A 15,978-nucleotide genomic window follows, 5' to 3' on the forward strand; every position below is an offset into this window, starting at 1 on the left:
AAAAGACACGTTGTTTTTACTATTGTTCTGTGTAATATGATTTTAATTTGAATTATACGCCATTTTATGATTGAATTTGACAAAATATAAACTTTCGTAGGAAAATTTGTTAACTTGTGCCAATATTTTGTATATTTTTCACCTAAATTAATGAAAATATAATGCGCGTTTTAAAATCTCTCAACCCGTTGGGTCGACCCGAACCCGAAAGTTCTGGGTCTTGAACAAGCATTTGTAAACCCGAACCCAAAAGTGACCGACCCGATTCAACCCGAACCCGAAAGTAAATTTTTACAACCCGACCCGACCGACCCGTTTGACAGGTCTACCCATTGTCCATTGATGATAAGATGGACAAAACAAAATTCGAAAGCAATCATCTTAAGACTTAAGGTGCACCAGAATAGAGGAATCTGTTTGATATGGGAAGCATGGAATGACAAGGTTATTGTATATTCCATTTCCATTTGCATCCACCCCCGCAATCAAAAGTGGATTGAAATTGGGTTTCCTATTCACACCTTTCTCCTCTTTTACAAAGTCCCACTCTTCGATCACTCTTCCTCGTTCTTCCTTGTAAGTATTCTCGCACCGTTGACCCACTTCACTTAACTCACCACTAAACTATTGACTACTGATTACAAATTTTTAATTAGTTCAACAGTGTCCATGTTTCATGCTCCTCAATTTCCTGTTTTGTTTCATTTCTTGTACTGATTAATGTTAATTTTATTTACCAATTATAAGAGATTAATTCTGCATAATATCGCATGTTTTTGTCTTCTTGATTTGGTTTTGAATATCTAGAATGAGCGCTATTGCTAATTAAAAGGTAATCATGGGTGGAAATTGTTGAAATTGAAAATAAAAAACAAAACCTTGATTGCTAATGTGTTTTTGGGTTGAATTGTGGGTTTATTCATCTTAATTGATCTGTGAAACTTGATTAGTTCGAGTTTTAGTTTGGTTTAGGTTTGTTCTAAAGATGACAACTTTTTGTCAAAGGGCTAGAATTTTCTCGGACTATAGTTGTGTTCTTATCAAATTTGCAACTTGAATTGTAAAGTCAATGAACCCCCTTTTCTGATTGAGTGAAGAGCGGGGTGATTAGAAACGATCTATGTGACAAGAAACGGCCAGAGAATGCATAAAGGCCTAGACGGATGCTACTCTTTTTTATTTTTTGTCCATTTCCGATGGAGCCAAAGAAAATCAAACTGACTCTTAAAACCTTTTCGCTTCCTTTCCATGAAGTAGAAGATGGTCGTCCCGTTGTCGTCCTGTTATCGCTTTTGGGTCAATTGGAAACAGCCTCTCTGCAATTGCCTCAAAGATACCCCGCTTCTTGCGGGAGCCTCTTTGAGGCAATGGGGTAATGATAATGATGAAAAAAATGTAAGAAATGTGAGACCTCTAATGGTAATGGCATTCTTAACAAGTTTTGTAAATTTGACTCCTTAATCAATGTTTTTAAACTTCTTGATAAGTTTACGAGTTTAATTGACACGATCAGTACTCACTAACACCGCATTTGAACTCTCAAAGAAGTGAGTGCTGAACTGCTGATATCTGTCTATTTCTTCATGTGTGCATTTTTAACATTTTGTACCTTGAATAGGCATTTGGTCTTTTATTCAAGTTCCCACTGTTTGGAAAATGTTTTAGGTTCAAGTTATTGCTTGTCTTTTGAATTCATCTTTTATGATCACTTGTAGCAAAAGATTATCAATCTTCTCAGCGATGGATGTTTCTAGAGCTGAATCTTCTAAGGAATTGCCACCGGACTTGGATTCAACCATGGTGGAAGAGTATGCTTCTCAGTCGAAATTGCTTTTACAGTTCACTAGCATTCCTAGCATTAATAAAGCTTGGGTGTTTAAATCAGATACAGGTACAACTTCCATTCTTATAGACATTTGCTGATTTTTGTGATCTTTTCAGAACGTACTTCTGTCTGTAAAACCGTTGTCCTCTCATTCCATAAACTTGTGCAGGGAAGAATTCCAAGGCAATATTTTCTATTAATCAACAAAACCTCTTGGCAAATAAATTGAGAAAGTCTCTAATATCTGCTTCCATAAGAAAAGATGACGACAATCCCATCAATATCGAATGGACCCCTTTCCCTATGGAGCTGTCAGGGGTAGCATTAATGGTGCCTTCACCATCAGGATTAAAGCTGCTTATTGTTCGAAATCCCGAGAATGACTCTCCCACCAAACTTGAAATATGGGGCCCTTCAGCCTTGGAGAAGGAGTTCCATATTCCCCAATCTATTCATGGTTCAGTCTATTCTGATGGATGGTAAACTAATTGTTGCTCCTCACATTACTGTCTTTTTCTCCATTACACATAGCTTGTATTTCTTATTAATTACTGAATGTTCTTTTGTAGTACTTTTTGTTTTCTATTGAGGACATGATTCTTTCTAGTTTTTTATGTCCACATAATTTGCCTGATGTTGAATTATTACCTGTTTGTTTTGTTTATCTTTTATGATCATCAGGTTTGAAGGTGTGTCCTGGAACTCTGATGAGACACTTATTGCATATGTTGCTGAGGAGCCTTCTCCTCCTAAACCAGTCTTTAACCAGTTTGGTTACAAGAGTGAAGGTTCAGTTGATAAGGATTGTAATAGTTGGAAAGCCCTGGGAGATTGGGAAGAGGGATGGGGAGAAACTTATGTGAATAAAAGAAGGCCAACACTCTTTGTTATCAATGCTAACAGGTTTGCATCACCATCTGAATGACATTGTGAAAAAAGGCGTGCGTTCTTTATTATGATATGCTATATCTGTAATGTTAGTTCTTTCTAACATTTTACAGCGGTAAAGTACATGCTGTTGAAGGAATAAATAAGTCATTGAGTATTGGTCAAGTTGTATGGGCTCCAGCATCTAAAGTCTCACAGCAAAAATTAGTTTTTGTTGGATGGTCATCGGATTCAAGAAAACTTGGCATGAAGTACTGTTATAACCGGCCGTGTGCCTTGTACGTTGCTTGCAGTCCGTTCGACGAATTAGCAGGTGATGATGTTGATTATAGGTGGGTAACCTTTATCAGTTGCTCGGTAGTAATAGTTTCCAGATTTCCGCTTTCATATTTTGCAATCTTCACCCCATTTTTTACACCTAACTGTCCTTTGGGTTCAGATTGTTTAGTAATGGTTCAGCTGATACATGTACTTGCACTTGATTTGACCTAAGTTTTGTTCATTTCTAACAGATGCAATAAAGACTTGGAGGTGGTGATTTTGACTCAGGGAATTAATAGTGCATTCGCTCCAATCTTTAGGTATGTTTTGTGTGTCAAGCACTTAATGAAATGCTTCGTGTGAGAAATAATTTCAAGGATCAACACTTTGACTTTATAGTTGTCTGAATTTAGTTTTATCAACTTCTGATTGAGGCCTTGTGCGTAAAACAACTACTTCGTATCTTTTTTTTCTAACATCACCAAAACAACATTGCATTTTCGTTTTGAGCGACATTTAATTTGAGCTATGCATGTTTCTGTTAATAATTGTAGCGATCTCTGAAAATCCTTTGTCGAAGTACACTTTCCTTTGACATTTTTACATAATGATGTCTTTTTGACATGAAGAAAATGACTTTTCAAGACCTTGTTGCACTAGATAGAGAAGCACGCGGAGAAAGAGGATCTTTGTGAATGACCATAGGAGGGAATCTATCTCAGATGTCGATTTTCGATCCGAAGAGATTCATGTCTGGTTAATGCCAGCTGAACCCATTCTTTTATGAATAAGGCTTTGGTTTAGTTTTCTCTTAAGAAGAGATGAAGTTACTTTGCATGTTATTAAGAAGCAATGACGTTTTATTTTTCTCTTTTAGGGGGCTTTGGCCCTCTTATTCACCAAAAAAAAGAAGCAGCAATGACGTTTCTTTTAACATCAAGGAAACTCATAACTTCGCCTTTTCCTTAATTTCAGATAGACCAGAAACTTCATTGAAATAGTGGATCATTTGGTTGAAGAAAAATGTGTTAGGGAATGGTAATAAAAAACCATACACTATTTTTTAATTAGTTTCTTGTGTTTCCTAAGAGGACACCTTGTCCACTTGCTGTACTTCTCTCTTTTGCTTAGTAAAATTTCTTCCTATAAAAAACATAAATTGATAAAAGAACCTACACTCGAATTGCACAGTTCTACTTTCTACTAAGATAAAAAATGTCAAAATTATAAGCTTGTAGCAGTGAGGTGGAGTCTATACGGTATTTGTATTAGTGGGGATAGGTAAGTATAATAGGAATAATCATATGGTTGCTTATAGAGATTAGAGACACATCACACAAATTTCCATACTCAGTAATTTGTCACCTCAAAACAAATGGGCATTGGGAGAATAACTAACTCATAAAGATACTACCTAAAGAGCCCCTCTTGTCAACTGTCAAGCCTCTGAATTCTGAGGAAAACCCCTACCTTCACCAAATACTGCAGACTAACTGCATCAATAATAGTTGTCAGAATTTCAGATTAATTCTTTGATTGTCAAATTTCTCACCGGGTAGTCTGTCAAAATGTGCTTTTTGTGAAAGAGGTCTACGAAGATAGGTTTTTCATTTCAATTTGTTCTCTATTTTTTGTTAACTAAAATGCCAAGCTTGACAAGGTCAAGTTCCGAGCAAACCTTTTGCAGAAATAAAATTTGATTTACCAACAAACTTTTGACTCCATGTCACCAATGAGGTCTTGGCCTAGTGGTTAAGACCGAGGGCTTGTGTACTATAGCCTATAGGTCACAAGTTCAAATCCCCGCTTCTCCATTTGTAATTTCCCATGTGGCTCACTTGCACCCAAAGAAAAAAACAATAAACTTTTAACTCCATGTAACATAGTGCTCTTTTCATTTTTCAGTCCTGATGGCAAATCCCTTGTCTTTTTGTCTGCCAAAGCTTCAATTGACTCGGGAGCACATTCAGCTACAAATTCTCTCCATCGGATTGATTGGCCTAGTGATGGAAATTCAAATCCTTCCTCGGAAATTGTTGATGTGGTGAGCCTAACTTCTAGTTTATGTTAAAACTGGATGAGATTAATATACTTATTTTTAGAATGTTTCCATATAGCATAATTTTTTTTTCCATCTTTTGTGTTATTTTCATTTTAAGTGATGTGGAAGTATCCTCATGGTGAGTGTTGTAAGACTTGTAACATAAATCACTTTTCATTAGGGCATAAAAATTCCACCAGCCTAGTGTCTATTAGGGGTGAGCACAACAGGGTACCCTGTCAAAATTTCAGGAACCGGAACCTGTTGCAACAGGTTCCTGAAAATGAGAACCGGAACCGGAACCTGTTCCAACAGGTTCCGATTCAGGGTACCCTGTCATATTAAAAAGTTAAATAAAATTAATAATTTATTGAGAAAAAGTCTACTTTATGGTTTGGGATTTAATTGTTTTATAGCTTGGGCTTAAATTGTAATTTTATATTTATATTTTTCAAAAACTAGCTTGGATTGTTTTATATTTTAGGCATAGGAAACATTTTTATAAGGCCCGAACCCTTATTTTGGGTAATTCATATTAGAATTGGTGTGTACAGGATACCCAACAGGTACCCGTTCCGAAAAAGTGAGAACCGAAACCGGAACCTGTTGCAACAGGTTCCCAATTTTGTTACCCGGAACCGGAACCTGCACAACAGTTTCCGGTTCGCAGGTTCCTAACAGGTTCCGGTTCCGATTCAGGGTACCCTGACTTTTTGCTCACCCCTAGTGTCTATGTTTAAATAATTTATTTACAATGGAATTGTACAAAGTCAACTAATTGCAATATCCGTAGTGTACATGATTCTTTTAAGTCTTATCTGACTGAGTTTTCATGCTTGTTCTCACATGGTAGGTTCCTGTTGTAATGTGTCCTGGGGATGGTTGCTTCCCTGGGATATATTGCTCCGGCTTCCTGAGGAACCCATGGCTTTCTGACGGGCATACTGTCGTATTGTCCTCCATTTGGGGAAGTACCCAAGTAATACTTTCTGTGGATATACTGAGGTAGCAAAGGTCTCATGTGTCAACTCCTACTGCTAATTCAGTTTTACTGTTACCAATATGATTTTTATTTGACAGTGGCAATGTATCACGCTTAACACCTCATGATTCTACTTCTTCATGGAATCTTCTCTCCCTTGATGAAGATAATATCATCGCTAGTATGTCTTTTTGTCTTTCTTCAGCTTCTCATTCTCTTTTCTATCAGTGATTGTACATTTTTCCTTTATCTTTATTAGCGTTGAAGTCTTTTCTGTTGGTTATTTGTAGTAAAATTCTCATCTTTTGCGGTTTGCAGCTTGTAGCAGCCCAGTAGAGGTTCCAGAAATCAAATATGGTTTGCTTCTCAAAGAGTCTTGTACAAGTGTTTCATGGAGTTGGCATGATGTGCCTGGCCCTGTTTTTAAAAGCTCCAAGGAGGTTCACTTTTTTCTTTTGATGCAACCCATTCCTATATTTGCAATGATTGTTGAGGTGTGTGCATTATTATGGATGAGATTTTTCATGTCGTTACAGGTCGAATCCTTGTTGGCTACCCTACAATTCAGCATTATGAAGGTTCCAGTCAAGGGTGGTTCTGGGAACTCCTCAGAAGGTAGGAGTTTGTAAAATATTTTGTTAATGTGGTAGTTTAGTAGAAGTTCTTTGCTTTTTGATTAAACAGATACAAAATGAGAAGTACATGCCTCTTTTTACTCTTTGCCTGGAACATCCCTCCTCCCTCTCACAATACAAAAAATGGATTGTTACTGGTTTAAGCAATTGCGTGAGCTATCAAATATCATATGGTATAACTTCTGGTTTTAATATCCAATTGCTAAATATGAATCGTAAATATTTGATAGAGCCACTTATTAGTCTGATGAAAGCTGAACTGTTGAAAAGTTTGCTCTGTTCCTTGCTAGGGGGATGTTGTTGCCATTGACTAAATGTTAATACTTCTTTATCTCCTAGATGTTTGAACTTGGATTTCCAGCAGCCAACTTCTCTGTGTGGAACAAGCAACTACTCTCAAACAGTTCAATTAGAAATTTACAAGGTTCAGATTGCCTTTAGAATGCTTGATCATTATGCTTGATAATCGAGTGGTTATTCCAAGGAAGCAGTGATCTTTTTTTGTATCCGACATAAAATGCATTGGATGGCGGTACTAATTATGCCAATTCTCTCTAAAAATCTCTTTAGGTGATCAAGAGGGCCGCCAATTTTTCCTAGTTTTCGTAGAGCTAGAAAAGAGAACGAATTTTCCAGTTTGATTAAAATTTCGCTGGTGCTAGGAAGTACCAATTTCTGTCGTTGCCTCACCTCTAGTTTGCTTTCAAAAGTGAAGGAGAATAAATGAGATTGCTATGCTTTAGTGGGATTTGTAATTTACCTGTTGCTTAATTTCACTTCTCATTTAATGCAGTGATGATTACACAATTTGAAATGGTCATTGTTCATCGTGCTATTCAACCCATCTTTTTTAATTAATTCTGGTTCTGTATCTGCAGGTGCTTCAAATCCTATTGAAGCCATATTTGTTTCTTCCAAAACAGAGCAGAACGAATCCTGTAACCCGTTGATTGTAGTCCTTCATGGGGGGCCTCACTCTGTTTCAACAACGGGCTTCTCCAAGTCATTGGCATTTCTCTCTTCAATTGGTTATAACTTACTAATTGTGAACTATAGGTAAGACTTGAGAAGATTATCGATCTTTTACTTGTTGGGCGACACATGCCCGGTTCTTGCATTCTTAGTTGGGATGCAATAGATGGAAAATATGGTGCGTGCATGAGTTGCATCATCTTCTCTTTGTATGATGACATCCTTAGATGTTATGCAGAGACCCAGAAAACAATACCAGCCTAGGAACCTCATAGTACATGGGTATATTGGGTAGGGAAGGTAGTATTTATGTTGTAATTTTTCTCTGTGGTACTTGAAAACATTCCAGACAGATATTAGATTTTGCAAAATTTTAGTTTGATAGTTATGTATATGGTTCCGTAGACTCTGAAGCCATGGTCTTTTTTAAACTTTAACAGAGGTTCGTTAGGATTTGGAGAAGAAGCAGTGCAGTCTCTTCCAGGGAAAGTTGGATGTCAGGTGCTTTAAACTGTCAAGTTTGTGTCTATCATGTACTTCTCTTTAATTCTAATATTAAAAGAAGTTTTTGTTTGTCCTTAATATTCCTATGGGCTATGGTTTTATGCAGGATGTTGGTGATGTGCTCACAGCTATAGATTACGTGATTGATTTAAAATTAGTGGATCCCTCCAAAATAACTGTTCTGGGTGGCTCTCATGGTGGCTTTCTAACCACCCATCTCATTGGCCAGGTGGTGCTGCTTTCTTTTTGTCCTCCCTCCCTGCCCGGTTAAACGGAAAAGAGATATAGTAACAGTAATATTATTGTGTCCTCTTTTGGAAGAATTACCTAATTGGTTGGGTGCTACGGATACTCTATCTTTTCCCTTCTCCTATGGTCCTGCATGTGATATCGGTTCTCTCATTTTACAAAACTGTTCTCTTTTGTCTCAGCCTTGATAGATGATCATTACTCCATGTCAAAGAATGAGTTTATTTTAGTTTTTGACGGGAAACTGTGTTTGTTGATTGTGTGCATAAAGTATTAAAGTTGGGTGTAAAGTTTATCCACAGTGGTTAATAGTTTCTTTTAAACTTTGAAACCTTTGCCTATATGACATATCGTAACACCTATACCAGGAAGAAATCATGTTGTGCATGATAATCGTAATTATGTCCACTTGTAGTAGAATCTTACTTCAATGTTGTGAAGTACAAGTAGTATTTAACATACCCCCTTGATTATCTTCCTAATTGAGGGATTCAGTTGAAGAGCCTCTCTATTCTCAAGGGTAAAGCTATGTACATAATATAAACCCACTCATGATCTGTGTAGGCAGGATACTGCAAGAGGCACTGGGTTGATTACCTGATTCGTTCCCGTATGAAATCGTCAAGGATTTGAACTTTTAGTCCCCGTAGATTTCCTTGTAATGGACCCTTAAAGTAGTAAATATTGGTTTTGCAACTTTGTTTAGTCTTGCTTAACTTTGTGTAATCTTGCTTATGGTATTTACATGTTGCAGGCTCCTGAAAAGTTTGCTGCTGCAGCCGCCAGGAATCCTGTTTGTAACCTTGCTTTGATGGTGGGAACAAGTGATATTCCCGAGTGGTGTTTCGTGGAGTCATATGGGATTGACGGAAAAGCACACTTTACTAGCGCACCCACTAAGGAACATTTAAGTGTCCTTTATGACAAGTCTCCCATTGCACATGTGAACAAGGTAAGGTAACTGATATTTGAAAAAGCATTGCCAATGTAACTAATAAATTGAAATCCACAAGTCCTTTCTTGAAGAGAATAATGAACTTGTTTGTGTATCAATTACCCCTTATGGTTATGTTACAGTTGTAAAATGATTCAAAACAACCATAACATTGCATGGACTGGGAATGTTGTTCAGTAAAACCGTGCGCAATCTGTCAAAGTAAACATTGCAACATTATGAATAACTGCTTTGACATACAGTATATAATTGCACCTCAAGATGTGATGTTGAATTTCATGTCTACTTGATCTAGTGCACTTAAAAGGCTCATTTGATGAGATTTATTCATTGGTAAGAGAAGCAATAAAGTTTCATCTGTTCCAACTATGTTGCAGGTCAAAACACCCACTCTATTTCTTATAGGTGCTAAGGATCTCCGAGTTCCATCCAGCAATGGATTGCAGGTTACATGCTCTTCTCGATCTTTTTCTACCTTATTCTTTATATGCAATTTGGTTCTCATGTGCTATGGGTTAAACTCGGAATATGTTTATGGCCTCGGCTTGGTTCCAAGATGTGGAATGTGTGATAATACGATCAGGCATCAGTTGCAACTCGCAACATAACTAACTTAATAGGCGGTTTAACTTTCGGGCATATAATAGGTCCAAGGGTGCTCCTGTAAATTGTATGACATGATGCTTTTTGTATGGTATGAATGTAGTATGTGCACGCATTGAAGGAAAGAGGAGTTGAAGTGAAGACAATTGTGTTTCCGGAAGATATTCACGGAATTGACAAGTAAGCCAATAAGTCATAAATCAATTAAGGATTAGGTATCCCAGAAAACATACTCCGTATAATAAGTAATAAGCATACTCTTTGCAAAGTAGGAGTACTCTGTATGTGATTTGAGGTGCCATTTGGATGACTGAGGCCGTCTTTTTATCTTCATTGCAGGCCGCAATCTGACTTTGAAAGCTTCCTAAATATTGGTGTTTGGTTCAAGAAATACTGTAAGTAGACAGGAATTGATATTCATACTCGGTATTTTTAACATCCATTCTTGATAAAATTGGAGCTTCAATGTCGAACATCCAATGTTACTGTGGAGTTTTCATTCTGTGTAATGCAAATTCGAGCAATGGCATATGTTATTTTAACCTGTTGAGTGCTGCATCTTGCATTTTAACATTATCTTCTATGAGACTATGACTTTGTTTAGCCAACATGAACATCTCTCTAATCTCTATGGATGGCTCCATCAATCACCCAGACGGGCTCACGGGCCAGAACAGACCAGAGATTCTTTTCTTCCTTATTCCAACCTCACCAATATTATAATATTAACGTATGATATAGGAAGCTGATACATATACCCCCTGGGTGTGGAATAGTGTCATACCCTGGGCTCCCATTGGTTGTTTTCACACAAACAATCCAACTTGGGATTTAAATTTAAATCTAAAATAGCAACTCCACATGGTATTTATAAATCTAAACCAATCACAACCTAGGGTATGACACTATTCCATACCCAAAGGGTATATGTAGCCTTTTTGTATGATATATGATGATGCGCTTCTTTCTCAATAATAAGACATTTGACTTGATAAGATGATAACCGTTGAGACAAATAATTGATGATATCGACTTAAATGTCATAATCCACGATAAGGACAATGCCTTATGCCTCATTAGTCATTACCCCTTTTCCCCTATAATTAAGGATGTAACTATTTTGACACTTGCTGATCTTACTTTTCTTCTATATCACACACCTTGATGATTAAGAAAAACTATACGAAGTATAAGTCATGCCAAAACCTACTATCCTCAAATCATTTATCCTAAAGAAGAGTTTGTTAAGTTTATAAAATCACTTGAATCTAACTTTTGATATGCGGCCGGAGAAGAAGAAAAAGTGGTCACAATTCACAAAGGACAAGCATATGTAGTACTCCGTAGTGATAGTACTAAAAATGATGACATGTCTCCTGTCTCCGCCACTTAATTGCCAACAACAACCGTCCAATAATCTGGTTCTAATTACATGAGATTAACGTTAAGTTGGACTATTCAATGATTATAACACAATCTAGGCTTGATTGCAGCCGTTGATCAAGCTAATTAATTTACTCTTGTTTCTATTCCTTTTCACTCTTCTCTGTCAATGCCCACTACTCAAGTGTCTACTACCATGCTCATTCAGGACTTTCACAATCTTAGGCGTTAATATCAAATACCAAGTATCAAATATTCTAAGATTAGCAAGGGCTCTGTTGGTTAGACGAACCAGGCCGGCACGTCGGTTGGACTGTGCATGTGCCGAGAGGCATGAGCCATCACTATGTTTCCTTGGCCATCATGGTCTATGGCCCTACATGGTCCGGCATGTGCCCAACTCTAACCCAGAGTTTCACAATTGAGTCTCTTCTTCCTAACTAGTCAATTCCTTGGTCAAGCAAATTACAATGCAATCCAGCATGGATAACAACCCAGAATACTTCCAATCAAAGGTGATTCCATGACCCGTCTCTTTTTGTTCTTTACGGTTTTTTTTTTAAAAAAAAAAAAAAATTCTTTACATTTCCTTTTATATTATCACATAAATGTTTTAATATTCTATCAAACCAAATGATTATTTTAACCAATTAAATTCATAGGGTCATTTAATCTCTCACGTTTTTCTATTGGGACATTAAATTTTTCTCATTTTTCCAATCTCAGAATTTTGATAAACATGAAAACATTATAAATAAACGTAATTTTTCTTGTTTAAATAAAAAAGTAGAGGAACCTCAATGCACATTAATTAGTCGTGTAGGGGACGCCCGATGGGCTTAGTTAGTGAAAAATGTCACAAGTCATGGACTGACTCAACTCATGGGTGAAGTGTGAAGTAACTCCCAACTACTGCTAGCTCAAAGACCGTACTTTTCTTGTGAACATTAACCAGTGGAACTGTGGAAGTACATAATATTAATATACGCAGAGGCATTGCCAAATTTACGTGGAATCGATTGGGATTTTGAAAGGTCTAACGACTCAATCTTGATATTTACGGACTTTTTAGTCTTAATTACAAACTTGCAACAGAAAGGATGTATGACATTAGCCAACCATGGATGTTGGCTAATATTCGACGAAAAGGAAAATGTTTTAAAGGTTGTGTTATCTACAAGGTGGATCGTGATCAAGTTCAACGAGTACATGGTCTAGTAAAAGTTGCAACGCTTTTGGAAAATTGTGCCAACTGCACTATCCCTTAGAACCGGATTAGTTTTTTTTTTGTTTTTTTTTTTTGATTTTCTGTTACTCTTTAGTTTCCTTGAACTTTTTAGCCGATGACAAAAAAGAAAAGTTGAACAGTGTCGCATTAGTTAAACAACATTTAAAAGTTCAACAACAACCTCTAATTTTTATTACTTAAAATAGAATTTTTTGCAATATCTCCATTAGAATATAAAGGTCACTTAGGTAAGAGCATTCATCATTCTTTCATTGAGGATAACTGAAATTTTCAATTCTTTAATCCGTCTTCCTAAATAAAAGCATTTATCTACCATTGTGTTCATGTGGTGACAATGTGTTACAGTGTTGACTTATAAAAATTGAAATATTGATATGATACGAATTACTCCTTCCGTCCCAGATTAGTTGTTGCACTTATATTTGCACAAAATTTTAGGTGATAAGTGGTTGTTTGCACTACTAGAAAAATGACCTATAGCAACGCCAAATAAGACAACAGTTTTCACACCGTTGTAATAGATAGTCTATAGCAACACTATTTCGAGTTTGAAGATAGCTTCATTCGGGTTTAGTAAAAGTGTTGCCATAGTTGAGAAAAGGCAACAGTTATATCTTTTTTATATATTTTTCTTAGCTACTGCAACACTTTCTACTCTATGAACATGACATTTTTCTTTTCTTTGGAATTTCCCTTAACCTAAAACCCTCTCGTATTTTCATTATCTAATTTGATTTTTCACATTCTGCCACTAGCCCACTACAACCCCTCAATCTCATCCAAATTTTCCCTCATATCTAAATTATTCCCTTAATGAACTTAATTATTTTTTCCCTTTTAATTTCAGATATTAAAAATCTGAACTAAATTAGGGTTTCAATTTTGTTATCAATCTCTCTCACTTTCGATTTCCTCCAATGCCGTCAATAGTGAACAATTCAGTCCCACGTTCATCACCACCCCCGTTAACGGTGTCGGAAGCAACTTTTAGGGTTAATCAGCGATCGCGGTCGTGCACAACTTCAGACATAGTCGCACAACCTTAAGTAGTTCCGCAAGTTGTCATCGCCGGAAACCAAAGCGGCGGCAAGTCGATTGTTTTCGAAGCTCTCGTGGCCTGCGGTATCTCACCACGAGGGTGCAGATTAAAAGGAGCGGGGTTAGTTCTTGTATCTTTATCAAAAGCTAATTTGTGATTTTAATGATATTCAGAGGGAAATTCAGGTGATTGATATTGCCTTTTTGTTATTTGTATGAAATTTAGGTATTTCTTCGTGAGAAAAATGAAGATTTGATTTCTATATTAGAAGTGTTTATGGAAAATTATTATTAATTCATGGATACCTTGACAACTTTGTTGCTTAATTTTGAATTAGAATATGTTAGAATACTCGTATGATCTGTAAATCTGTAATGGATATTTAGAGGAAAATGAATTGAATTTAATGTTTGAAAATGATGATCTCCTTGCTTTTGAGTAAGTCTTTTCTTGGGTTTTAGGGCTCTTCCTTTATCAGTGTTGACATGGAGGTCAAATTTCTAACACTATATCTGCTTTTTACTAAATCTACGAGCGAAGCAGAGTCGTCAGTAGAGTTGCCCACCACCATTGGTGACCTCACAATATAATGTTTGTAGATGGTGATCATCATAGAAATCATATACAATATATAATCTTAGACTGTATTGTTTTCTTCTAATTTTTGTTCATCAGAGAATAACCCACGCTTTTTAATTATAAAGCAACACAACCCAAATTCAAAGAGTCTTAGGATTCCTAAAGAAAACATGGGTGATCTCATAAGCAATTATTTTGGCAAGCTAGACAATGAGTCAATGACGGAGTATTCATCCTTTCTTTTTCAGTATAGTATATTTGTTACCCTCTCTTTCTTTTTTATTGAGACCTTACTTGTTTCCTGCTGATTTTTTCTGGTTACACAAGCACAAATCCATGACCAGACTTGCCTATAGAAACATATATTAGAAACTTATTCTAAATGCACAACTGACCCATATAACACTCAAAGTGTTGGGGGAGGGATAACAGGATATCATATACCTCTTACTATATATTTTTTATGTTGTAAATCTATATGCTCAACCAGGTCTGGACCTCAATGAAGAAGGATATTGCCTTGGACGTTATCAAGGTAAAACAGAGTAAAAGAATTCTTTGTATATTTTTAGCTTTCACAATTCCAATCATCTGAGTGAAGTGCTAGACAATCTAATGTTTACTTTATTGCTTCAGTGATACAAATATTAACCACAATGAGGACTATGGAGGCTCCTGCCTGAGGTAAAGCTAATTCATATTTTTTATAACTAAGCTACAAGTGTGGAATCTTTTTGCGAACAATTTATCTAAGAGAGTGTATTACATTTTGTGTTGTTAGACAAATTAAAAATCTAATTAAATGCTTGATTAAGAAAATGAGAAGGATATTCTTGAAAATGAAAATTCATGTGAGAGTTTTCTATTAGTATTATGCTGCTCTGTTTTGAATATTTGATACGAGTTTATGTCATATTCTGTTTCTCAAAAAAGCAGGTTACTTTTACATTATCTTTTCTTGTTCTCTAATGAGAAAGATAACCCTTGGCAATTGAAAAAGACGGGACAAGTGAACCATCAAATAAAGAGTACATTTACGTTGTAGAACCTACTAAGATAATTATTAGTTTAGTTTAGTTTATCGTGAGTTGGTATTCAAGATTTGGAAGAGTTGTCTGAATTCCAACTCCAACTACATGAATATCATAATACAGTCGTAGTTAATTGTAAGCCACTTCTTATGGTTGTTAGTAAAAGTTGTTAATCCTTTGCGCTTCAATGATTCATCTTCTATCTTGTAATATAATTAACCACCGTTTTCTTGCAGTCTCATACTTGATAGTTTTTTTTTTGTTATATCAGGCTTCTATTCAGAGGATGATAATTATCATGACATGAGCTCATCGTTGTTGATTAGGTACAACAACGTAGAAGAATCGTATTCATCTCTTTACTTCATCTCTATTGGTTATACATTTTCTTACTCTTCAATAAATTATGTGTGTTTGCAGGATGATACATATGTTCAAATGTTCAAGTATTACAAGCTTCATGGAATAAGTGAAGATATATTGGATTTTGTTCATACTATATTAGATAGGTTTTAGAAGATATAGTTTACCGGGCCATGGCCTTGGAATATTTATTTTAGTGTATATAACATTAGAAATAATATTTTTTTTTTCCTGCTAAGATGGATGTAAATCGTGGAATGAATATTGTGTTTATGGATTAAAGTTAATTTAGAATGCACTATAAGTTTTCTGGGTTTTATTTCGTTGTGATAATCATATTATATGAATTCTCAGCATATTTGTTTTACATTTATTTGGTTAATATACCCAATTGAAATGGTTGTTTTAGACCCAGTTGA

General features: G+C 36.0%; 1 protein-coding gene and 1 long non-coding RNA gene across 2 annotated transcripts; both read left to right on the top strand.

Annotated features, from left to right (window-relative positions):
* Nucleotides 1–331: 331 nt before the first annotated feature.
* On the top strand, nt 332–10,465 carry LOC110792382 (acylamino-acid-releasing enzyme). Its single transcript, XM_021997178.2, has 18 exons — nt 332–576; nt 1,716–1,891; nt 1,995–2,304; nt 2,507–2,728; nt 2,827–3,045; nt 3,226–3,294; nt 4,880–5,018; nt 5,869–6,020; nt 6,096–6,178; nt 6,316–6,437; nt 6,534–6,612; nt 7,511–7,688; nt 8,045–8,105; nt 8,215–8,337; nt 9,112–9,309; nt 9,690–9,758; nt 10,019–10,095; nt 10,255–10,465. Exons 1-18 carry the CDS (start codon nt 437–439, stop codon nt 10,316–10,318), a joined length of 2,481 nt encoding a protein of 826 aa, XP_021852870.2. The 5' UTR covers nt 332–436; the 3' UTR covers nt 10,319–10,465.
* A 2,653-nt stretch (nt 10,466–13,118) lies between these two features.
* Nucleotides 13,119–15,857, top strand: LOC130472329 (uncharacterized). The gene is made up of 5 exons (XR_008932439.1): nt 13,119–13,706; nt 14,656–14,700; nt 14,802–14,849; nt 15,468–15,522; nt 15,617–15,857. It is a non-coding gene; the product is annotated as an uncharacterized lncRNA (long non-coding RNA).
* Nucleotides 15,858–15,978: the final 121 nt, after the last annotated feature.

The sequence above is a fragment of the Spinacia oleracea genome, chromosome 4 (genome assembly GCF_020520425.1).
Source record: "Spinacia oleracea cultivar Varoflay chromosome 4, BTI_SOV_V1, whole genome shotgun sequence".
Taxonomy (NCBI): domain Eukaryota; kingdom Viridiplantae; phylum Streptophyta; class Magnoliopsida; order Caryophyllales; family Amaranthaceae; genus Spinacia; species Spinacia oleracea.